The sequence below is a fragment of the Onychostoma macrolepis genome, chromosome 13 (assembly GCF_012432095.1).
Source record: "Onychostoma macrolepis isolate SWU-2019 chromosome 13, ASM1243209v1, whole genome shotgun sequence".
In the NCBI taxonomy this organism is placed as follows: domain Eukaryota; kingdom Metazoa; phylum Chordata; class Actinopteri; order Cypriniformes; family Cyprinidae; genus Onychostoma; species Onychostoma macrolepis.
The window spans coordinates 2,857,354-2,883,816 of NC_081167.1; the positions used below are offsets into that span (position 1 = coordinate 2,857,354).

General features: G+C 38.0%; 2 protein-coding genes across 5 annotated transcripts in view; one reads left to right on the top strand and one right to left on the bottom strand.

Annotated features, from left to right (window-relative positions):
* Positions 1–17,114, top strand: part of elovl5 (ELOVL fatty acid elongase 5) — a 30,095-nt gene extending 12,981 nt beyond the window's left edge. Inside the window, exons 4-8 of the mRNA XM_058796910.1 lie at positions 11,073–11,150; positions 12,442–12,613; positions 13,013–13,137; positions 14,419–14,553; positions 14,636–17,114. Of these exons, the coding sequence (XP_058652893.1) occupies positions 11,073–11,150; positions 12,442–12,613; positions 13,013–13,137; positions 14,419–14,553; positions 14,636–14,755 (630 nt within the window). The 3' untranslated portion in view covers positions 14,756–17,114. The remainder of the gene's footprint in view (positions 1–11,072; positions 11,151–12,441; positions 12,614–13,012; positions 13,138–14,418; positions 14,554–14,635) is intronic.
* Positions 17,115–17,264: 150 nt separating this feature from the next.
* On the bottom strand, positions 17,265–26,256 carry fbxo9 (F-box protein 9). Of its 4 annotated transcripts, none has more exons than XM_058796906.1 (13): positions 26,069–26,256; positions 25,453–25,530; positions 24,459–24,581; positions 24,257–24,314; positions 24,069–24,165; positions 21,077–21,207; positions 20,881–20,995; positions 20,649–20,767; positions 20,479–20,569; positions 19,523–19,618; positions 19,341–19,434; positions 18,982–19,242; positions 17,265–17,747 (listed from the first exon to the last, which is right to left on the bottom strand). In XM_058796906.1, exons 1-13 carry the CDS (start codon positions 26,069–26,071, stop codon positions 17,715–17,717), a joined length of 1,299 nt encoding a protein of 432 aa, XP_058652889.1. In that variant the 5' UTR covers positions 26,072–26,256; the 3' UTR covers positions 17,265–17,714. The 4 variants fall into 4 exon arrangements, with proteins under 4 accessions (XP_058652889.1, XP_058652890.1, XP_058652891.1 ...); XM_058796907.1 differs by having other exon boundaries at positions 18,982–19,239; positions 26,069–26,254; XM_058796908.1 differs by having other exon boundaries at positions 19,085–19,242; positions 26,069–26,253.
* Positions 26,257–26,463: the final 207 nt, after the last annotated feature.

Here is a 26,463-nt window from a genome sequence, read left to right on the forward strand (position 1 = left end):
ACCAAGTAGCTACCAGCAGCAGTGGCTCCACTCTGTCCGACCGTATTCTGGATAGCACCGCTGGAATTAGCCGAATCGGAGGAAAGGCATACAAACTGGTTCTGGGCCATTTGTGGGCTAGAGCGTCCAGTCCCAGGGGCGATGGGGGGGACAGGGAGAACCATAGCGGACAATGTGTAGTCATGCTCGACGCGAATAAGTCCACTTCTGCTTCTCCAAACACTCGCCATATGTAGCTCACAGTTTGGGGGTGCAGCCTCCATTCCCCTTCCTCCAGGCTCTGTCTCGAGTGCATATCCGCTCCGAAGTTCAGGTGCCCCGGGACGTGAACTGCTCGGATCGACAGAAACCTATTCTGAGTCTACAGAAGGACGTTCCTCGCCAGCCTGCATAGGGGGCGAGAGCGTAATCCTCCTTGGTGATTTAAATACGACACAACCGTTGTGTTGTCTGTCCTGACTAACACATCACGGCCGTTCTGAACGCGCGGGGGAGACAAACGTGCCCTCATCACGCGAGAATCCAGATCTATCCCCAAAAAGGTTATCCGCTGGCAAGGGATCAAAACACTCTTTTGAAGATTCGTGCGTAAGCCCAGGCTGTTTAGATGATTTAGCACGAGATCTCGGTGAGAGCGGGCTTGAGTCTGTGATTGCGCTAATACCAGCCAATCATCCAGGTAATTTAGCACACGAATGCCCTGGAGCCGCAACGAGACCAGACCTGCGTCCATGCATTTCGTGAAGGTTCGTGGAGCCAGGGCTAATCCAAAAGGAAGTACATGGTATTGATATGCTTTGCCCTCTAAAGCGAATCTGAGGAACTTCCTGTGTCTCTTGATGATCTGGATATGACAATATGCATCCTTCAGATCGATCGTGACAAACCAGTCGTTTGGTTGAATCTGAGACAGAATAGATTTTACTGTCAACATCTTGAATTTACTCATTCTGAGTGCAAGATTCAAACGGGGTAAATCCAATATTGGTCGTAAGCCACCATCTTTTTTGGGCACAACAAAATATAGGCTGTAAAAACCTGACTGACACCTCTTGTCGCAGCACTACGGTTTCTTTTGAACTCCCGATCGTGGGAAGAATCCCGCGGAAAGGAGGTGGGCCTTTTTGAAACTGAATGGTGTATCCGTAACGAACTGTGCGTAATACCCATTGCGGAATGTCGGGCACGCGGCTCAAAAATGCTTTAATGGCCTCAAGACCTCCGTCTGCGGCTGTGATGTCTCCACATGCATTAGAATTTCCGAGCACGGAAAACTCACGGCATCTGTAAGAATGGGAAGTGTATGTGTCAAGGTCGCTGTGTTTCATTGTATAGGATCCTGAAGCGTGTTTACGGCAGGATTTATTCCGACAGGATGCATATCGAGCCTCGCTGCTGGCAACGAAGCGGCAGCTTTGTGGGCCGTCATAAACTGGCTGTCCTTGCCAGACCCTTGGGCCGTCCCTCGAACCCTGAAGGCTGAAGGACGAGAGGTTTTCGCCGTCGAGCTCAGGTCTAATCTTTTCCGCTGGTGCTGACTGGCTGATTGCTGCTTCGCTGCCCTGAATTTTTCCACCACTGCGGTGACTGAATCTCCAAACAGTCCATCCATGGAGATTGGGGCATCCATAAGAAAAGATTTGTCCTTTTCTTTTATGTCGGTGAGGTTGAGCCAAAGGTGTGAAGTGTTGCGGCCCGCAGTTCGAAGAATGAAACAAAGACTTGGAGTTTTGATGCTAGAAAAATTAGATTTTATTCGGCCGAAATAAAACCGAAGCTCTCTCTTCAGAAAAGCTTCTCGACTGTCCTTTGTCTCTGGTTTATATACAAGCCATTTAAGGTGGATTCTAATGTTAAGTCATATGCATACATTTCACTTGTAATTCTATCTGTCCCAGAGGAGAAGAGACCCTCTAGACTTTGTTATGGTATGGGGGAGAAAGCCCCCTCCTCATTTCTTCCAGATGTGCTTTGCCACGTACACATTTTGACACAAAGGCCTTCAGAATATATTGGAAGATTCAATAGATACCTTATAGGCAAAATTCACCTTGATTATGTCTGAGTAGTTCTGATTAATATCAATAAAAATCCTCTACATTCCTCCCTTTGAGACTTCATTAAGTCTCACAATTTGTTTATGTCTACCCAGAGTGCTACTTCATAATCCAGTCCTTTCAGCTAACACTATCTAGTGACTAAATAAGTCACACAGGTTTACCCTCAACCACTGAATGATGCGGTAGCACTCTGGAGGAGAATCAGGACCAAACGTCTCTCTCCACTCTCAGAGAGAGTAAAAGATTCTGTCTCCTTTCTTTCTTTATAGTAAAATACAATGTTATAAGCATGAGCGTGCAATTGGTTCAGCGCTTGCCTGGGGTTGTCACAGTTATGTATATCAAAAACATAAAAACACATTTAAAACATAATACATTGAATATTCCAAGAAACAATAGTTCAGATCCGTTGATCTTCAGCTCGGATACTTTGCGCATCATAAAGGGCCATCCATGGGTGGAAGTTAGGCTAGTCCTTACTCCCAGGATGGGGCTCATCCTTACATTTCTTCTTCATAGTCATCAGAGTCACTCGATCCATCATCCGAAGTTTGCTCATTTAAGATCAGCTTGTTTAGCAATCCTTCATAATACTCATCCAGGTTTCTTTCTGTGATTATTCGTTGGTTGTTTGGGACTTTTATCATCTCCATTTGTTTCACAGTAGCGTTGACAACCAATGTTCTTAGTATAGGTAATACACAACAAAATAATAAGCCTCCTATTAATATGGCAACTCCTAAAAACATTCCTAGTTTAGCAATCCATGCTCCCCAAGCTCCCAACCTTAGATCAAACCAATCCCATATTTTCCCGTCTGCCCCAGAATTCGTTATAAGTTCAACCCTTAAGTTTTTCAATTTGGTCATTACTTCAGTGAAAGCTCCTTCTGGAGCAGTATTATTTGGTATAAAAGTACAGCATTGATCCCCAAACATAACACAGACTCCTCCCTTTTCAGCTAACAAATAGTCCAAAGCTATTCTGTTTTGCTATGTCATTAGACTTGTTGCATCCAATTGTTCTCCTAAAAGTGATAAGGCGTCAACAGTGTAATTAATAAATCTCTGCTGGTTGTAATATATATAATTGATCTATTCTGTATTTTTATTTTGCGCAATCTAAATGAATATTGATTCAAATCCTGATTTAACTTTGTCTCTTGCCTTAAATTCATAAGGTATACCTCTTGGTTGACCAATAGCATCTATATAAACTGCAGGGTCTTTTTCATAGGCTCTTCTCGATCTAGATTTCTCTTCTTTTGTTTCTCCTTCTTCTAAAGAGAAGGTTTTTCTCACAACATTCAAATTTCTGATCTGCCATTAATTGTATTCTTCCTTGCGGCTTTTGTATTTTTGTTTCTTGTATAATAGGCCATTTACGGGTACGTTCACACTGCAATTCAGTAGCTTCTCTGTAGATCGTTGTGGATTGGAGAAACTGGCCCCAATATGGGCAAAGATGCCATTTTTTGGGTACAGTTTCTAAAGACATTTATCGCTTTGCCTTGTTCCACTAAACATTTACTTCCCATTTTTAATACATCTAACCCCATTGCATTAGACAGTCCTGGACATGTCTTAAACCATTCATCATGAAATATTTTGCAACTAGAACTGTGTATAGGTATAGGTACAATATACAAAATCGGTCTCGTTTCCAGACAAACTATGCAGTTTTCCCATTCTTCTTTTTCTGCTGTGTAATTTACCCATTTATACCAACTATTATCTTCTGCCTTTTCCCATAATATATCTGAATTGCCTTTGATAGTGATGTTATAATTGTCATCTACAATGCGTCTATTTTGTCTAGATATTCTTTCCTCCTCAACTTTTGCTTGTTCATTTTGGATTACGTAAAAGTCACTGCTAGATTTATTTGAGGGCTGAAAAGTCAATTCTTGGGAAGTCTGGTTGCTGTTGGTTCTCGTTTGCGTTTGCAATTGAAAGGAAGTCTGGTTGCCGTTGTCTTCAGCTTGAGCTTGTAGAATTACAATATGCATTAGGCATGTGATGATCATCAGATATCTTTCCACTTTTCTGCTTCCTCTCACAAAAGAATGTGAGCTCCTTGCTTATCTCTTTTTGATTTGTCATCAGTTTGTACTTCATCTTGTGTCACTTTTTCCTGAGTTGTCTGCTTGTCTGTTTCCTTCTCTTTCCACTTCCTCTTTTCCATTTGTTGGCTCCCAAGTATTCTGATCATCTCGTTAGCTGTCCCATCACTCATTCCATCTTCACCAGGGTGACTCTTTGCGAATCGTTGCAATGGTCTTTCCCTCGTTGGCAAGGGAAGGTCGTTACTAGCACGCCCTTCATCCCTCACTTCATGCTGTGTGGGGTTGTTAAAGCTGGTTGGCGTATTTTAAGGTGAGAGATGTGGACCCAGGTGTCACTTTGCAACTATTTTGCTGATCAATGCAAGATTCTTCCTTGAGGCCATAACTGCACACTCACTGGTTCTTAATGGTGGAGCAAACCATTCCTGGGCCTTGATATAACTGCTGTCACCTGTAAATGGAAACTTTCAGAGTTTTTGTTAGTGATATCAAGCATGCTCATTTGCTCATCCGGATAGTTATCCTTCTTGGTGTGACCTGTGGAAGTTTCATGTGGGTTGAGGGCTGTCCTGGCCCCATTTTTGAGCTCTCAGAACTCCATTGCTGTTAATAAAATGAGTATACTATTTTCTATAATACAATAAAGAATTTGGTTTTACTCAGTTATCTGCATCCTTACAATTTTTCAATTCATTTCAAATGTATTCTTAACAATTTACTAATTCAGTTATCTCTTTGTTTTATAAACTGAGTTCCACTATATCACTAGATAATTTCCTAGGCCTATCTAGCTCAGTAGTGTTGGCCTTTTGACCTGGAAAACACTCAACCCACTTTATGTTAACAGTCAGAAAGACAATATTTTATCCTTTTGAGACATGATCAGCTCCATCATGACATGCTGAAAAGAAAGTTAGATGTGGGTGGACAGAGCAAGCTTGCTTGCTTTGCCTTCCATGTAATGCGCTGCGCAAGTGTGGCACTGTTTTCTTTCTGCCACAACAATAACCTAGGTACTGACCAGGAAACTTAACCGAATTCATCCATGGTCTTTATTTTACTGGGCGTTATTTGCCCTGTGGGCCCACATACTGTATTAAAATCTGCATACAGCTGTTTGGCAAAATAATTGATTTGTTTCAGTGTCTCGTCAGACAACTTCTTTCACTCCATACATTCCATCCGTCATTCATACTTTTTCACACCCTTTCACACCCCCCTTTTTGGCCAATAAACATATTTTGTCTTGAGATTTCAGCTAATTGTGAACTGAATGGTTTTAGTTGTGGAATGCTACAGATTCTGAATATAACATGAAGTTTTTTGTTACACTCTACTGAGCGTAGACCTGGTAGCATTCAACATAGTGTCTAAATGTCACTTTGCAACTGGACAATGTCAGTCACTATAAGGTTTTCTTTAACACTGCAGTATAAACCTCCTTTTTCTTTTTCTCAAACAAAATCTAATAGATTAATTGGTTTAGAATAATTGTCTTAGGCATTGTGCAGTTGAGAGAGTCAATTGTAATTTCTCAAATGCCACTTGTTTGTCCAATTTAAAGTTTAGTCATAATTTTTGTTATTGTTCATGAGCTACTTTTGAGATGAGGATTAGAGATCTCTGCATAATTTAGGATCCATGGCCATCAACATTTCTATCTTGTTATCCCCAGTGATGGCAGCATATGTGATTTCATGATTTTGGATCTTTGGCGTAATTTTTATTATGCTTTTTATACAATCTAGCCCTAGAAAATTACCATTAAACAAAATGGAGTGACCAATATTTTTATTTTATCAGCCATATATATTTTTCTATTAGACATCTTGTCTATTTTTTTTTCTTTCCCAAAGAGATCAGCATTGTTGTCAATAATTCAGTTGTGCATTTTTCCCTAGTTGGTTAATGAAATAGCCCTCACTATGCCAAATCCAGCTCGATTTTTTTCCTGATTGGTGAGTCAAGCACCCACTTCTGTCTGTCAAAATTTCTTATTTCTTAAGACATAAGGCTGGACTGGTACCTATTGAAAAGCAGATTCAGAATGTTAGTTAAAACACAGAATTCAAAGAACTGCTGTGAGATCAGTGATTAATAAAGTTAATAAAATAATTAACAAATTTTGAAACAGTCTCTAAAGTGATCAAATAAATGTGCTTCACCTGTGCACACAATGGGAAGGGATGGAAGTGCTTCTGGTTAGATTATCAGTTTGTTGAAGCTGTTTAGCTGTTGCACTGGGTTGTCAGTCTGTGATGGCACTCAAAGGCCTGATGTTGTGGTGTATGATCTCCGTTGTTTCTCTGCCTCTCCTCAGTCTGGCTTTTGATTGTTCTTGCCAGAGTTTTGCATTTCAGGATGTTCTCTTCACACTCAGGAAAAGTCTCAAGTGAAAGATTCACCTTTTCCTGCTTTAAGTCAGCCTTTCTCCATGCAAAAGTGTTCACTCCTCTTTTCGGAGGGTAGCTGAAAATCCATCAGCCCCTCCCCCTTCTTCTCTCTACAGCTGTCTTTGCTTCTTCGCCACTTTGTTAGACAGACTCCATTGCTTTGTCAAGGCACTGATCCAGAAGCCATCTGAAATCTTAACACTCAGAGACTGCATTATTCAAATTGCACCTTTGTAAACTGTGACCAAATTGTCTCTGAGCAATCAGCTCTTTATCTAATTTTCACTTTTCAACCATCTCTTTCTATGGCCCCTTAATAAAAAGGTAAAAATAAGTAAATAAATAAAATAAATAAAAAAGGTAATCTGGTTAAAAACAGCAGTTCCCTTATTCTTTTTTAGTAAAGCAAGTTCTTCATTGCAGGAAAATAGCAAGCAGTTTTTTCTTTGCAAAATGCAGAAAGCAGCAGTAAAGGTAATCTACCTTTATTATGTATTATAATCAAACAAAAAAAATCCTTTCTGTTACAACAGTATGTATGGTAGACTAAAGATATCAATCATAATTTTTCTTCTATATTTGCATGGTTCAGAATAATCTAGTAATTGTGAATGGATTTTCCCAACCAACATAAAATAATTCCTTTTATTTAATTTAATTATTTAATCAACAAATTCCATTATTATTTTTAAATATCCTATAGCTTTTGATTCAAAATTTCTATGAACTTGGTCACCCAATCTTGCTCTCATTCAACATTGCTACACAAGTTATATTTGGTTAGCTCAAACCCAAATCTCTAATTCTGTAATGGATTAACCTTCATACTGTCTCCCAGGGACAACAAGATACAAATTTTGGAAGTCTTCAGTTATAAGCACGTGTAATATTTTTATTCATCTATTAATTTTGTATAATAATGTTGCCACTATTTTTCAATTAATTTTTTATTCTTTATTTTATGACCTTTTTATTATATCTGATGCATGTACACTTTCTATATGCTTTTTCTTTATTTTATGATCACATAGTATTCATAAAATCTTTAATAATGATTTTTATTTATTCATTTCTTAATTATCTCTCGTCTCTATCGTTTTATTTAGTGCGCACTTATTATTTTTTATGTTCTTTATTGAACTTCCTCACTTAATATCTCTTCTCCACAGCGCTGTTCTCAGAAATGTTTTCTCTCCCTGTTGCTTTTTTCTCACACAGACACCCAACATAGGATCTTGTTACACATCTGGATTCAATCTTTATTGACCCTATTTCCCTAGCAACATGCACACCTCTAAGTCCCTCTTGAGTGTGACAAGAGCTGCGGCCGTTCTCCATTTAGAAAAAGGCACACTTCTCTCCCCAAACCCAATCGGAATTTATGTGTTTTCTCTTCACTCTCAGTCTTTCACACACACATGCATTCGGACACGGACACAGTTTCAAACATTCTCCAAAACAAAACAACAAACCAAAGCTTTTTTCTCTCGAGTATCCACCTGCTCCAAAATACTGGTTCTGTTACTGTAACCTCTCTGTATTCTCTCTTCGCAGTAAAAGAACAAGATTCTGTCAGGAATTTTTACCTACCCAAGCTGACCCCTGTGACCTTACAATTTTTTTGTCTTTTTTAATTTAATCAGGGCGGTATCGTAGGTCTTGCGCGCTCTCTATACTATATCTGCTTCATGTCTATCTCCGTCTCTTCAGGCCCAGCCCAAATAAACACAGACCATTGCTAGCAATGTATTTTTGCCTGCTTCATCTCAGTTCAGTTTAAGTTACTCATCAAGACTTCAAACAATAAACCAGATAATGCATGCAGTTATTTTTTCTGGAATAAAAACTCCTCTTTTTTATGTTCTCATCTTTAAATTTAGTATTTTGGAAGAGCAAAATTTAAGTGACCTTACCACCAAGAACAGATTTAGCAAACAACACAATCTTATATAAGCAAAAAATGCTTACCTGATTAAAAAAGGTGGCCACCTTTACGTGTTGTTTGAAATCTGCTCCAAGCGGTAGTACACTTTGTGGCTCTTTTCCAGATCCTGTTCGTGACGCCAAATGAAGTGTCGCGTACATTTCACTTGTGTATGTAATTCTATCTGTCCCAGAGGAGAAGAGACCCTCTAGACTTTGTGGGAGAGAAAGCCCCCTCCTCATTTCTTCCAGATGTGCTTTGCCACGTACACATTTTGACACAAAGGCCTTCAGAATATATTGGAAGATTCAATAGATACCTTATAGGCAAAATTCACCTTGATTATGTCTGAGTAGTTCTGATTAATATCAATAAAAATCCTCTACAGGTGGCGCTCAACCGTCACCATCCCCGCCATCGAACGGCCGACGGTGTGCTTGGTGGCACGTAGCGCCAAGTCTGTGGCCTGCCGCAGTTCCTTCACAGCCTCCGGTGTGATGCCTTCTCCCTCGTCGAGCTCCTTCAATAGCTCCAGCTGGTAGGCCTGAAGCTCCGCCATCAAGTGAAGCGTGGCCGCCGCCTGACCCCCTGACAGCCCCAGCTTATCCACCGCACGAGTGACCATGTCCAGCAGCTCGCTGTAGGACGGGGAGCTGCGTCTCTCCTGTCCTCTAGGAGGGAGACATCCGCATGTGTCGGCCAATAAATCCTCCGACTCCGAGGCCGCAGTGGACAAAACGCCGTCGTCATACAGCCCGCAGCCGAAGAAGATTGTACTGTAGGCCTCTGGGGCGGGCCGTAGATCCTCGTCGGCGAAAACAACGGGCTCCACAAAGTTTCCGCCAACCTCTTGCACTCGAGTGAGGTAGAGCGAGCGAAATAGAGAAAACTCCAGCGCAGCACTTGTCCTCACGGTCCGGGTCGCACGCGTCACCCCAAGCCATCGCCTCGTGCGGCGCCTCGGCAATCGCAGAAGAGACACGGCGGGGGTTGGACGCGGGGGCGACCTCGAAGAAAACTTCTACCCTCGAGCGCAGAACTTTCAGTCGCAGGCTGTCACAGTGGGGACATGTCGACAGGCCCCTAAGCGCTGACTGCGCGTGATGCAGGCCCAGGCACACAACGCACCTATCATGAGTGTCGTGATAAACCCATGATAAACCTGCTACACGGCTCCTTACATTTCCGATGACTCATCGCATCCACGAAGAGGAGTTAAACACTTCTCGAGAAATAAAAAATATCGCTGAGAACGCGGGATGCTTTCTAGGGCACAGAAAATTCACTTTCGCTTTCCTGAAGGAAATGAAATCTGAGCGAAATAGTGCACGGCACGCAGGTATACTATGCTTGCGCATGCGTATGGCCAATAGGATTGGTGGGATGGTACAGGGCTTCAGACATTCGTCACACCAAAGGGTGTTCTCATACGGTGACGTCACCGCAGCATTGAAGTGACCTATGAAAGGGAACCTTAGTTTTACCATCAGTTCAAGCCTGAAAGGGGAACAGAGTCGAGTGAGAGACATTGATGATGCTCGTATGTATTTGTGCACAAGCCACAGTTAAGAAAGCTGACTGCTATGATGTGACCCTGACTTTCTCTCTCTCTCTCTCTCTCTCTCTCTCTCTCACACACACTCTCACACACACACACACACACACACACACACACACACACACACACGCACACACACAAGCCTCAATTAAGATAGCTGACGTGCTGTGATGTGACCCTGTCTCTCTCTCTCTCTCGCACGCACACACAGGATGCGCAAAACTCCGCATTTGAGCAGTCAATAGCAAATACTTAAACTAATAACAAAACATACAGTACTTACAGTCGCTGATTCAGAAGCGCCAGATTGTCATAGCAAAGTCAGAATTACTTCTTCTCCTAGGTTCACGAAACGGTGGTCCATAAATGCGTTGTGATAACATCTGGGCTGTGCTGTTCTGTTGTAAGTAATCTTAATGATTCCTAAATGCACCTACTTTCGGAAGGCCAAATAAAGTGCTTTTGCTTTTGCCTAGAAACACACAGTGTCTCCCTGACAGGCCGAATCAACACTACTGCGGTTACTGAAACCACGCCTGCTTTCCTTTCATGAACAGTTGGGCGGCATTACGCAAATATTTCCACATCGTGACGTAGACATGTGGGGGCGTGTTTGAATGAGCCATTTTAGGGGTGCGTGACAGAGTCTTAACTTTGATAAAGAATATCTCTTTGGTTTTGAGACTTTAGTCTGTGCAACTTCAGGGATCTTGTCTATGCACAAACAGCTTGTAACACTGCAAAGACAAAGGAAAACTTGAAATTGCATCATATGACCCCTTTAAAATGTTAAGCTGAATGAACAAATTCAGAAGCTGCAAGTTGTCAACTTTAAAACATTCTCTGAAGCAACTAAAATGCAAGATCATTTTTTACAATGTACTGTTGTGTTGGATAATGGCCATATTGATATAACATGATATTTACATTGTACTTTTTGTTCATGCAAACTGATCCTCAAGCTCCACAAGAATAAGTACTAATTCCACTAATGTGTTTCATATTGGGAGGAAGGGTTAAAGCAGTGTGGTGGAGAATGATGATTCATTTTGTTGTCTTTCTGTCTCTGCAGCTGGTAATGTCAACGTATCAAGGCGGATACAACTTCTTCTGCCAGAATACCCACAATGGAGGAGAGGCCGACAACAGGGTAACACAACAAACTGAGTTTTACATTATGTGAGATTTGGAGCTTCATTTTTAAAGCTTCAGCTTTACTCTTACTAAAGACACAATATTCCCTATGGGTGGAATGCGTGAGTGTGCTGTTAAACTGGTTGCTCTGTTCCGCACTTTAGGTGGAAAATTCAGACATAGGTTTTCCTGAATAATTTTATTGCCTTTGTCACTGTACTGTTTGCTAGGATTCTCAAAGAGTTCTTTATATACAAGCTAATTTATGTCAGCATGTAGCTGAGAAGCTCTTGGCAGCGTGGTCACCTCATGATCCACTGCATGGAGCTGTGAAGGTTTATTTCAAGATTTAAAATGCATCCTCTCTGGGTACTCTATCATATTAGAAATGTAAGCATTATACCAAAATTTTAGAAAATGTCTGACATTAGAAAAGAGGAAAGGTTTTTTGAATGGAAGCAGTGGTGAACTGCTTCCAAACTGCAGAGCAAAAAAATAAAAGTTTAAACTTTAACAGACTTTTTACTGAAATAATATACTTTGAATTATATATTATACATATACATACATATATATACATATTAGTGCTGTCAAACGATTAATCGTGATTAATTGCATCCAAAATACAAGTTTTTGTTTACATAATATATGTGTGTACTGTATATTTATTATGTATATATAAATACACACACATACGGTAAATATTTTGAAAATATTTACGTGTATATATTTATATTATTTATATATTATATATTTAATATATAAACATAACATTTCTCTTAAATATGTATGTGCATGTATGTGTATTTTATATACATTATAAATATACACAGTACACATTACGTAAACAAAAACTTTTATTTTGGATGCGATTTAATTGCTTGACACACACACATACATACATACATACATACATACATACACACACACACACACAGTATATTATGTAAACTAGATTATTTCAGTGAAAAGTATATCTATCTATCTATCTATATCTCTGCAAGTACAGTTTTTTTTTTACTGTATACTTCTAAGATTTGAAGAATACTACAAGTGCATATTCAACACACTAAAGTTCACTTCTTTTTCACAAGGATATTTCATGATGTTATACTATAATGCATAGCTCATACATTTGAGCAGTATTATATTTGTTGTTTAGTCTATGGTTAGAGACCAACAAAAGTGGAAATCAGAAGTGGACTGAGAATCATTGAAGCCCTAATGATTTCATGACTTTTCATGTAACTGAAGTTGCATGTTTGTGATGTTCTTGGTGACATTTTTCTTCTTGAATCTCTCCTCAGATGATGAACGTACTTTGGTGGTATTACTTCTCCAAACTCATTGAGTTTATGGACACTTTCTTCTTCATTCTGAGGAAGAACTACCACCAGATCACTTTCCTGCACGTCTACCATCACTTCACCATGCTCAACATCTGGTGGTTCGTCATGAACTGGGTGCCGTGTGGCCACTGTAAGTTCCTCGCAGATGTTTCTAAGTCAAAGGCTTCTGAAAGAGCTTATGGTGCATTTTATATGCTGAATTATTCAGATGCTTAAAAACAAAGCAAAACGAAACAGGGTAAAAATGCTTGTCCAGGTGGTCTTTAAATAACTGTTTGCATAATGTAGCGTGATATTTAAAGGAGTTTGTTTAGTCGATCTCTGGCATTAATGGATCCATTTACTTTTTAGAATAGATTGTGGTTACCGATTATTGATTGAGTTGCATAATGCTGACTATTTATGAAAATAAATATCATAATAAATCTGTGAGATTGTACATTTTAAAATATATGAAGTCATAGGGAACCTAATGTGATGCTTCAGTGGTTCAGTGAACTAATACTGATATTACTGCTCTTTTCATCAGCCTACTTTGGCGCCACGTTTAACAGCTTCATCCATGTGCTGATGTACTCGTACTACGGCCTCTCTGCTGTCCCAGCCATGAGACCGTATCTGTGGTGGAAAAAGTATATCACTCAAGGGCAGCTGGCAAGTACACGCTTTCTCTCCAAACTTCTATAAGGACACTTACACAGTGCTTTGTTGTAATGAAATATGTGTTCACTGCTATTTTCAATTGAAAAAAGCCTAATTGGTAGGGCTGGGTTTTGACACAAATTTCACGATTCGATTCGATTCGATTCGATTCTCATTCACGAGCTTGCAATTCAATTCGATTACCGATTCGATTTGATTCAATAGCAATTATTTTGGATATATATCAGGTAGAGTACGTGTGCCAAATTTTCTCAAGGAAAAAAAATCTCTCAGTGCTGTTAAACATACATGAGTCAGTTGGCACTACATTACTATAACAGCCTATTCAAGATTAAAATAAACTGATTCGAATAACACCACTTTTAAATTACACTCAATGAAGTTTTGTCTATAATTATAAAGTAACAATTACACAATAATATTTCTACTACATTTTGTTTTTTAAATATACATTTAAATGGTGACTGTCATAAAATCTTGACGGATTTATTCAAACTAATTAAACATTGAAGAACAGTAAAAATACTAATGAGTATGTTATATGGTGCATATATTTAGGGGAAAAAATACATTTTTCTAGCTGACTAATGAGTTTATGGTCACCGAATATGTTTTTTTTTTTCTGAGGTAAATGTGACGTGATATTTTTTACAAGCTGTTACATTGACGTCTTTGAACGATTACTGTACTCTGTAATACTGCTGTCCTCTTTCTTTTAACTTGCCTTCAGATGTTTATTTATGTTTATTTCGTGCTGAATCTGGTATTAAAGCAGAAGTTATGATCAGTTCATGTGCACTTCCCACTGCTGAGGCGCTACAGCAATCTGTCACTCACATTAAACAGCGCCAAAACGCCATTTATTGTTTGAATACTGCAATACAATGGACATAATTTGAAATCTGAAACTTTGTTTCATATCAAAAGTAGAAGCATTTTTTACCCAGCCCTACTAATTGGTTTGGATGGCTAAAAAACTGGATATAAGTTTTAGCTTGTTCACCAGAGTCAATGTCTTTTACTCGTGGGTAATTTTCCAAATATGGGAGCTTTTCTTTTCCTCTAGTATGCTTTCCTAGTATGTTTTTCAAGATAAAATGCTTGGAAAATATACATTCTGATGGTTACATTTGCCAGAATTTAGATGTTTTAACTCAAGTTAAAAGTCAATTGACCACAAGCAAACTTGTTAACTTATTTAACCTAACTGAAGAATCACTCCTATTCAAGAATGATCAATAGCAGATCACTGATGGCGGTTTCCTCTTGCAGGTCCAGTTTGTCCTGACCATGTTCCAGACATCTTGTGCTGTGGTTTGGCCATGTGGTTTCCCAATGGGCTGGCTGTATTTCCAGATCACTTATATGATCACTCTCATCTTACTCTTCACAAACTTCTACATAAAGGTAAACGAGCATCAAGGATGTTATTGTACGAAAGTATGGCTTGAAAAAATTGTTCAAAATGTTCCCGTTCTTTGCTCCACAGACCTATAAGAGACGCACAGGATCTCGGAAGACCGATTACTCGAACGGATCAATAAACGGTCACACTAATGGGGTGACATCCAATGAGAAGGTTAAATACAGGAAACCACGCACAGATTGATGACACTTGATCCATTTACAGTCCTGTTATTAATATCAGCGCAGTAGAGGAGCTTCATGTATGTCTATCCACTTACCACGCTACAGCCATTTCATCTTTATGAGACTCCTGACATTTTTGCACACTGCAACCTTGTGTTATTCATATTGAATCCAAAATTAAGAAAAGAGAGCTACAGTTAGGGTCCAAGTTTAGTGTACTTGAGTATTTGTTGTTTTTCATATGAAATTTGTCTTGAAATACAAAGATGGCTAACATTAATACTGTACTAATTTGCACTGTTGCACACTAAGCTTGTTTGTAGACATAAAGAAGAATGTATTAGAAGAATTTGACAAGTATGCAGGAGAATGTCACACTTATGAGCTGAATTAAACACAGTAGTAGCTTATAGTGTTTATTTATTTTGCACAGGCAGATAATCTTACAGTCAATAAAAAAATAGTATGTAAAAGTCATAACGATACCTTTGAGAAATACGGAGAAAATGGAAGCTATATAGTTTTATGGACTAATCATGTGAGTTTAGTGAATTAATGAATGTTTACAAAAGAAAATAGACTGTTTATTTCATGTTTGTTGTAGTGCTGTAGCTGAATCTCATGAGAACATTACTCCCATTAGTTTTTTTTTTTCCTTACAGTATTACATGAAAACTTTACTGTACTACAATATCACAATGTGTAGATACTTTACAGTTCAAATTATATATAATTGATTTTTGAATTACGGCAATGAAAATAAGGTTCTTTTCCACCCAAATGTGCAAAAATTTCATTAACATGATGCTACAAGTTTAATAGTTGTAAAAAAAAAATAAAAAAAATAAACACACACACACACACACATTTTTAAGCAAATAATTATTTGTTATATTTTGATTTGTTGGTGAAATATAAGCCAGGCATGACCCAGGGTTTAGTATTCATCCAAATAGCCCTGTGCATGCATTGATAAATTGTAAAAGGGGGGAAAACAGATCACAAATATACAGTTGTTTGTTTGTTGTATATGAAACTGTTGGCACAGATTGTACTCCACCACAGTATCTCCAGCCTACAGATGTCAGTTTAAACTGAGCATCAGTCCTGTTCTGTTTACATGGCTAGTCTCGAATGAAGCCTTGCCTGCAACGAATAGTTTACTGGTGTCAAAAATGTCACAACAAATCCAGCACATCACATTCACTTTTAACAAAACAATGAACAATGGCTTACACTGTAACTACGAAGCACATTTATAACTCTGTAACACTTTCCCTTTCCTTTCTGAGACACTGAAAATGCTGCATATCAGGCAGTGAAGGGAATGAGCACAGTTCTTTAGACCCAGTCACTTCAGACACGAAATCAGTGTCCAGTGTGTTTCGACAGCTTAACATACTCCTTGTTTGTGCTAGCATTCCAGATCTTGCCAAGCGACATTAATTTTGCCCTTGTGTTTGAACAAGCTGTTTCTTTAATCTAGCCTGCTGTTAAAGAGGAATTTAGGTGTGTTAAACCGTTAAGCAAAGAAGTACAGTAAAACAATACTACTACTGTAACACTGTTCCAGTTCTTCATATAATATAATAGTCAAGCCATTCTCTGTCAGTATTCCATTTAGTTTAAGTAATGAAATCTTGCATTACTGTAATACCTCCCTGGTAAATGAGATGATGCTGTTAATTCATGCTTTCAGTGCAGAAATATAGACCTTCCCATCCAATGTACAAGATACCATTTGCTAATAGCACAGTAGTATGACAGAATTAATACTGGAAGGATTAATACAAGAAGTAGGCCATTAACATTAGACCCAATAAAGTGATTTTTATTCAGAAATAAATCATGTGTCAGTGTTTATTTACTTGCAATTGTATATTGAGGTTTTAAATATTGAAAGATCTTTCTTATTGGCTTTAACTGAATTCTACTATAATAAATCGAGTTTCCGCACATTTCGACCAATGAATTTCCAGGACGTTTGCAGAATATGAAATAAGAGTTAAGCAACTACAAACACTTCAGACCTAGAAATCACAAATTTAAACTTCCCTAACCATGGCCATGACAAATAATCATATAATAACAAAGAAAAGGTTCATCAGTGGATTTGCAAGAGAAAATTATCAGCGCTTTATATTCTCTTGGATATTGTCACAGATCCAATTCCCCTTGAACTAAATCCCCTTCAGTCCCCAAATCTCTGAGCATGTTTAGTTGGATTATATCTGTCCTCTTTATCAAATTCTAGACCTGATTTCTGAAGGGTGCTGGGTTTAAAGACGTTCAAACTGCGGCGTCCAGCTGAGAAAACAAAAACTGAACTTCAACTGAAAATCCGTCGACATCACACTTCCCTTATAATTACTGAATAGAACAAAACATTCAACAAGAAAAACTGTTGAGAAGAGAGGGGCTGAAATGGTGACAGCAGTCATACAGGAAACATTCTGATGAAACTGCAAAGACCAATATTTCTTCCTCTGATTTTACAATTTACAAACACAAAAGAAAAGAGAGCAAAACACAATATAGCTCATTTATTTGGGTGTTCCAGTTGTCAGTAGGCATATTCCCCTCACTGAAATTCACAAAAACAAAGTGAACATTCATCACAGTTGACTTAAAACTTCTTGCAGACAGTCTTATATATATATATATTTTGTATCTTTATCTTTACGATATGAGTGAGACAGATTTTACACTACCGTGAAAACAAAACATTATGTTTTGAGCTGCAGTTAAGACTGTAGCAATCTAAAAATGTCACACCATTCTTGTACATTCATAAGAAAGAGCCTGGGGCTGGAAGCAATAGGGAGAGCAGATGGAGGTGGCAGTGAGGTGTAAACCTTGAGGAGTCAAGGGTCGAGTGACTGCATGCATCGCTTGGGTCGTCCTACAGTGGACGCTCTGAAAAGGCTGTGTAGCTCTTCACTCGTGCAAAAAACAGAGGCGTGTACATTTTGTCTACATCAAATGCAGTGACGACTGTCTCTCCAGTGGATCTGTAGGGAAGAGAAGAAAATAAAAGAGTTTGGAAATGTACAAAATCTCCCAGCATGCTGAAGTCACACAAACGATCACTGCCTACTGACTGCTCTGGATCAAGTTTAGTCATTTTCCAAGCAGTAATATTTTATTTTCTTCCAAATTCACTGAAACAGTGACAAAAAAGGTTTTATATATCCTAGAAATATGTCACAAGTTAGTTATATAATATATAACGTGTACAAAAAAACTTGCATGAATGATTGTTCAAACAACAGATCCCATTCAGTAAACCAAACAAATAATCAAAATCATGTTGGTGTAAAAAAAAGTAACTTTAAAGAGTGTTATCTTCTCTGAGATGGACATATCCGAATGGCAATCTCTTAGTTTGCTGGTCAAAGAACATCAACTACTGATATGTAGCAATTCAGTGACAGCAAATGCTTGCAAATATATAATATATAAACTCAGTGGTGTGCAGTGAGGTTTAAACACTCACTGATGCCCCAGAAGGAAAAAGATGCATTAAGAGCCAGGGGGTGAAAACTTTTGAACAGAATGAAGATGTGCACATTTTTCTTATTTTGCCTAAATATTATATTTTTTCATTTAGTACTGCCCTTCAGAAGCTACAGAAGATACTTACATGTTTCCCAGAAGACAAATAAGTTAAATTTACCCTGACCTTCAAATTCAAAAAGTTTTCAAGGGGGTGTAAACTTTTGAACAGGGTCATTTATATAAATAATACATAATAAACAATAACATGCATTTTGTATGATCCCTCTTATTCTGGTAAAATAATAAAAATTTTGCAGATTCTGCAATGTATAACTTTTCATCACTATCAGTCCTTGTGTATCTGAGAGTTAAATGCTCGATTTTTAAAGGATCAGCTGAGAACAAAACTATGGTGGTCACACAGATTACATTACTCATAACTGAGTGCCAAATTAAATTCTGCAGCCTCAGTAAAGTTCAGCATATGCATACTTGTATCCATTACTTCCTGTATATTTTGAGCAGTAAAGACTTCACTTGTTTACTTTTTTATTTTGACTACTTTGGTGCTTTTGTGTTATGTTGGAGCTTGACGGTATCTGTGCTCATTTGCCTTCATCATAAGGTTAACATATTTCAAAACACCAAAAAATAATAAAGTCATAAAGGTTTGGAATGATGGTGAGTAACAGTTCTTTTTGGAATTTTAGAATAGACTAATTCTTTTAAGCATCAGTATCTCCTCACAGGTGATGTGCCAATGCGTCCTCGATGATTGTGTGAACAGACGGCAGGTGGAATTTCATTGGCACTCGTCAGATGTGTTGGAGAAGGCAGATTGGTGGGATACCTGTAGGTGATGTGGCAGGAATGGTGGATCCACACCAGCTTGTTGAAGCGCTGCCGCCCCCCTGAGGACAGCTGCAGTCCTACATGGAAGGCGCGCTCTGCTTCGGGGGCTGGGTTCCGCCTGCAGAACCGGCTCCTCTGGTACTCTGCCACCTTCTGCTGAAAGATGACAACTGCTTCATTGCTTGTAAAACAGCAAAGAAATAGAACAGCGCTGTTCAAGGAAAGGGGCCATAAACTTGCACAGGCACACCCACCTCTTCTTTTCTCTTGGAGACAACAACATAAACTTTGGTTTGATTGTCCGTATCCTGGGACAGCCGATAATGGCCAAACATGATGGAATCCACCCTGTGGAAATTGAAGATCATGAATAACTTAAAGATGCACATGGCCTAGAAATGTGCTTTCAGCCAAGTTGAGTTCAGAGCAGGGATACCTGGAGTTGTTGCTGCGCAGCCTTGGGACGGTGACCAAAGGGTCCTCGGGTGTTGTCAACATCATCACCTGACCGTCAGGGAAGAAGCGCAAGTACCTAAAAGATCAGGTCTCGTCAAAGCCTGATAAACTCTGAGCAAAACTGATTTTGTTGAAGGACATTAAAGGGACACTCCACCCAAAAATGAAAATTATGCTGTCCTCATTTACTCCTCGTTATGAATGCTGTTTAGAAAAATTCAGAGCAATGTCTCACTGTTTCCCCCCCATTCAATGGGATCCAATGCTGTTTGGTTCCCAACTTATCTTTCCCATGAATCACCTCTGTCCAGCCACAGGGTCATAATGAACTGAAAATAATATTATACTTCCCATAATATAAAAGGTCTTTAACATTGTTTTGCGCCACTGCTTCTGTTAATTAAACTAAAATCAAAATTGTGCTTATCAAATCGCTGCGAGTTTGAGTGCGAAACGTGTAGAGTTCATGCTGTTTTCACAGAAATATTTTTTGCCAAATAAAAGCTCGATGGTTAAACTACAAGTGAAGAAATGAATACAAATATTGTAATTTTACTATAAAACAAATTCATAAACTAATTTTGAAGTATTCATTTTAGATTTACATTTATTTTATAGTGCAGTTATATTATGGATAATAACTATCATACTTTATTATTGAACAAACACTATCAACAACTAATCGAGGTTTGAGTTCACTTTTAAGTCCCAGGTACAAGCCAATGCAAAGACTTTTTTACTCTATTCAGTTTGGTCACTGAAAATGGGTTGGGACTCTTCGTTTTGATTTCAAAGTGCAACAGATTCATGCATTTAATTTTAAAACCTAAACATTTTCATCCAGGGGGTGCATGACAATCCAGTCTAATAAATCCTGTGGGAAGCGCTGGAAAGTGCCACATGAGAAATTCCTTTTTTTTAAAGCCCAAAGCTCACCTGTAGTACTCCACCTGGTGCCAAGCCCTGTAGAAGCCATCAAGAGACTCTTCCCCCTGACGGATGTATGATGTTTTACTGATGTAAACACCTGCACAAATCACGGACCTTTAGTCGATACTGTACATCCGGCACATGTTCAAGAAAACTGCACAAACGCATGCGTTTACCATCAAAGCGTACACGTGGCCTTTCCAAAAACATCTCTCTCCAGGATGAAAATGGCAGCATTTTGGTGCAGCTCCGCCCCCACACCCTCAAACAGGCAGACCGCCAAATCTCAGGGTCCCTGAAACAAGACACCCACAAATACGTTGTTAATGGAGAAAATCTGAGTGCTGTTCTTGAGCACAAGCCGCTATAATGCTGGTTTACTGATGTTTGGCGAGTGTGTGAGCCCACCTCGCACAGATATAGAAGCCCCTGCAAACCAGGGAAAGCTGCTCTAAGGCTCGAAGGTCCAGGTCACATGACACCACCCAGCGGAAGATATACATGAGCACCTCAAAGGGCAAAGCTGTGGATGAGAAAAAGGGACTTTCAGGGCAATGGTTAAACTCTAGAAATCCACACAGACCAGCTCCAGTGTGAGAATTACCTGAGATGTGCATCTGAGTCGTGTCGGCCTCAGGCTCACACAGCTTCATGGTGCCGTCCCCCAGCGTCAGCAGCTGTTGGAAGTACGTCAGTAGATCGTCTATCTCCCGATCGTTCAAATTGTCCTCCAAGCTAACGAGAGGCACGATCAAAAATTCACATCATCATCACAATCAAACTTCAAATGGCAAACCAAAAGAAAGAAATAAGAACTTGTAAAGTATTTTGCATGTAGAAAATAAAGCTTATTTTCAGGGTCATTAAGATTTTTTGCTTATTATTGAATCTACCAATCATTACTGAAAGAAACAAAATATATATACATATATATATATATATATATAGGCTTATTTAAATTGTAAAGAACTATTTAATGTAATACAGTTATGATAATCTTCAAAATTATCAGAATTGTTCAAAACAACTAAGAAAGTGCATTATCTGGATATATTACAGTAATGAGAAAATGTGTGAAAACCGTCATAAAAATCACAAAAGCTTAATTTTATTTATGCAGATTACAAATACACACACAAATATATATATATATATATATATATATATATATATATATATATATATATATATATATATCAGTGGCGCTCCGTCCATATAAACTGCGAATGCGCTGCATACCCAGGCCGTCTGAGAGAATGAGTTCACGGGCTAATGAATATAAACATGATTATAAGTTGATCTCTTGTCATTTGAGATGTGACTTAAAGCTTAATAAAGTGTTGGGAATAAGTATGTAAAATTATTTATTTGAAAAAAAAAGGTCATTTTCTGTAAATCTATGTCAGTGAGACAGTGACGGAAGCTTCCAGGTAAGCGTATTCTCCGCTCTGTGGCTGCGACTCGTCAGGACTGTAGCGTTCTCAGTGATTAGCTGGTCGACGGCTGATTTCATGAGTGGGGTAAGCTGTACGAGAAGCGCCGCCCAAGTGGAAAAATGCGCTTTTGCTGCCAGATCTCGATTGCCAAAAATTACAATATGTTTGATGCAAAACTAACCCGACGAAATCATATGAAAAAATAAAACTGTATATTAACTGTATATTTTCATGCTTTCTAAAGCAAAGCAAATTTTGAAAGTCCACTAACATATCTGGTCATAGACAATGTTGATGGCGTTATTGTCAACATGCCTAAGTAGTAAATAAATTAAAAAAAGTTTATAAAATGTATACAAAATTTGAAATAATAACAAACATCAGGAAAAATAGGAAACAATACCTTTGTTTTCTATATACTTGTGTCGCTTACAGTTAAAGTCCTTCTGTGATTTTATTGTTGTTTGCAACGTTACTTGGCAATATTTTAAATATATTATTATTATTATTATTATTATTATTTTATTATTTATTTAATTTTTTGTATTTTGCATGGTCTATTATTGAATCAAATTGTAACCAATCATTACTGAAAGAAACAAAATATATATACATATATATATATATATATGCTTATTTAAATTGTAAAGAACTAAGAAAGTGCATTATCTGGATATATTACAGTAATGAGAAAATGTGCTTGAAAACCGTCATAAAAATCACAAAAGCTTAATTTTATTTATGCAGATTACAAATACACACACAAATATATATATATATATATATATATATATATATATATATATATATATATATATATATATCAGTGGCGCTCCGTCCATATAAACTGCGAATGCGCTGCATACCCAGGCCGTCTGAGAGAATGAGTTCACGGGCTAATGAATATAAACATGATTATAAGTTGATCTCTTGTCATTTGAGATGTGACTTAAAGCTTAATAAAGTGTTGGGAATAAGTATGTAAAATTATTTATTTGAAAAAAAAAGGTCATTTTCTGTAAATCTATGTCAGTGAGACAGTGACGGAAGCTTCCAGGTAAGCGTATTCTCCGCTCTGTGGCTGCGACTCGTCAGGACTGTAGCGTTCTCAGTGATTAGCTGGTCGACGGCTGATTTCATGAGTGGGGTAAGCTGTACGAGAAGCGCCGCCCAAGTGGAAAAATGCGCTTTTGCTGCCAGATCTCGATTGCCAAAAATTACAATATGTTTGATGCAAAACTAACCCGACGAAATCATATGAAAAAATAAAACTGTATATTAACTGTATATTTTCATGCTTTCTAAAGCAAAGCAAATTTTGAAAGTCCACTAACATATCTGGTCATAGACAATGTTGATGGCGTTATTGTCAACATGCCTAAGTAGTAAATAAATTAAAAAAAGTTTATAAAATGTATACAAAATTTGAAATAATAACAAACATCAGGAAAAATAGGAAACAATACCTTTGTTTTCTATATACTTGTGTCGCTTACAGTTAAAGTCCTTCTGTGATTTTATTGTTGTTTGCAACGTTACTTGGCAATATTTTAAATATATTATTATTATTATTATTTTATTATTTATTTAATTTTTTGTATTTTGCATGGTCTATTATTGTCATCCGGTGGGAGTTTTAACTCCTATTCACTGGGAATAAAAAATAAATGAAAAAAAAAAAAAAGATTCATTCAGTTGATGCAGAGACGTAGACCGGGGAAATCCCCATCTCCCCACGCTCTGAATATCACGTATCATAACGTAACTACGTGTAAATGTTATTTGGCGGTTTTTACTTGGAAAATCAGCTGTTTTCTAGCATTCGAATAACTATGGAATGCTTAATCTTAGCACTCAGCATACCCGGTTAAAAAAGTCACCGCTCGCCACTGATATATATATATATCTAACCATAAATGTTATACACAGTCGCATACAAAGGGTCTATACAAAAATATCATCTAACAGAATATTGAATATTTTAAGTTATAAAAATATTAACATTATTAAATATTTGTGTGTTCTATTATTCCATTAAACTTCTATTATTATTATTTTAGAATGTTCATGAATTTTGCAAGGCTAGTAAACATATTTTACAAATTTCCTAATGTACATCCAAGAGTTCCATGACAGTTCATTCTGCAGCCGAGCACTTACTAGCTCCCACTGCGGTCCGGATCAGGAGTTCTGCTGTAGTTGATCTTAAACTCAATGTCCGGTACCAGATGCATTGCACTCTTATAGTACTTGATGGCTGCAAAATCAAAATGGGGAAATTTATACCTGCAGCCTTCATGGAATCCATTTTATGTCTGATTGTCCAATCAAAAAGAATAAATAAAAACCTTCATAAACTGCTCCATTCTGTTCTTCCTCGACAGCCTTCAGGAACAGCTCTCGGGCCTATGAGCACACATTCACAGACAGGCTCAAGTGAAGGATATAACTTTACACATCACATAGTTATTTTGGTCATGAAATGATGTCTTCTCATAGATCATCTAATGTGTGCAACAGCACCCACTATGAATATTCAAGAGCTCACACCTTTTCCTCTTTAGCGATTTCCTGTCTCCTCTTCAGGTCAGCAGATTTAGGGATGCTTTTCTTTCCACCTGAGCTGGGCTGAAGCTCAGACATCCACTTTGCTCGAAAAGCACTGAGCTCCAACTGAAACGTCAAAAATCAGCTACAGAACTCTATTGATAGATTCTGTTCATAAGAAATTCAGTATTCCCACACCTTCTTGATTACTGGAATTTTTTAACTCAACAATAAAATGCCTTTCAGGCATTCTTGTACCATCCACCAGATTTTCAAAGAGGAAAATAAAGGCAAAGACTTGATTTTTTCCATAATCGATAGATTAAAGAGTAAGGTTCTTCTTTACATAATAGAATTGAGCCTCTCAGTGAGAGGGGTTCAATAGTAAGAGGATATGGTGACATTATTTCCCTGTTTAGCACTGTAAAGCTGCTTTGTCACAATCTGTATCGTATAAAGCGCTATATAAATAAAGGTGACTTGACATGACTTGGTGACATTGGCCATTAAGGAAAGTCCTTTCATTAGCAGAGCAAAATCAATTTTGAAGAAAGATTATAAAATGTTTTTTGAATTATGCACAACACCACCAGAAAGGTACTGTAAGGAAATAGTTAGGAAAACACTTTTGTAGAGACAGTGGAGCAGATGTTCATTGTCGTATCAGTTAGCAATCCTCGGAATTCATAGCTTTAAATGATTATACTAAGAAAATGTCTTTGAGATTTGCAACAAGAACAAGAAAAAGCAGAGTGAGACTTGATTTTAACCAACGAGAGTCTGGATTCGTTCTATAGCAGAACAGAGTGAGACAGTAAGAGATTTGTGATGCCATCTGAAAAAGTCAGTCATTTCAGAAAAGTAAATGATCATAATTCATTAAAAATTACAATACATGCTATCCCCTTTTGGGTGCAGTAAAATGTATTACATAAGGAGGGTTACAACTTCCTTTCATGTCTTAATAAAAACAAATAAGGAGACCAGGTTCACTAACTTGCAGATTAGAATCCTCTGTATTTTCATCTTCCCCTTCTTCAACAGTGCCATCATCATTGTTTTGCTTGCTTTCAGCCTAGAAATAACACATATTCAGTCATTTCAAATGATATATTTGTATATTAAGTGGGTGAAAATACATACAGACAGTTTAAAACGAAGTGACGCAGATCTCATAAAGCCCTGATTAAAAAACTATAACCACGTCCATGTTTGGTGTGGAAAATAAGAGCGACCAATCAGAGAGCTTGATGTGCATTTACTGTATGACCAGGCCCAAAGCAACAGAAAATCATTGCACTAAACTTTCAAAACACAAACGATTGACTATCAAGTTGCATGTAAATACAGGTCCAGTTGTTGCGTGATTTGCAGAACTCCAAACTTCGTAAACAACGTGCATGCACAACTGTTTACTAAATATAACGTTACACAAGGAAATTATGCATGTGTCATTATTACACGATAAACGTATAAGGAATAATTTAAGACTGCTATTCAGTAAAAAAACACGGGGTGTGTGACAGGACTAATACACGTCATGACTGCTAACATGCTAATGTTAGCACCTGATTAGCAGCTTCGCTAATCTTAGAAACACAGCTTTTACTAACCATAATGGCTTATTTTGCGCGCTCTTTTAATGTCGCGTTTAAAGTCGTGCTTTCAGCGAGTATTTTACAGATCACGATCAGAGAAGCGGACGACACAGCGGGCAAATTTACGAGCTCGCCACACGGCAGCCATCACGATGAATGTGTGGCAGCAGCGCAGGCGAGACACTTGAGCTGCGGCTGCGACAAAACAACATCCGGTCTGGAGTTTAAAAATAAAAGTCCGCCCGTCTGTCTCACCATTCGTTATCAAAATTAGTTATCAAAATCTGTCTATAAAAATAAATTATAACGTTAAATTAGTTATCATGAGTTATCCCGTCACTTTGTATTTTCTTTAATTTTGTCAAGGTCAAATCAAATTTTCCTTATGTCACCAGTATCAAATTATTTTA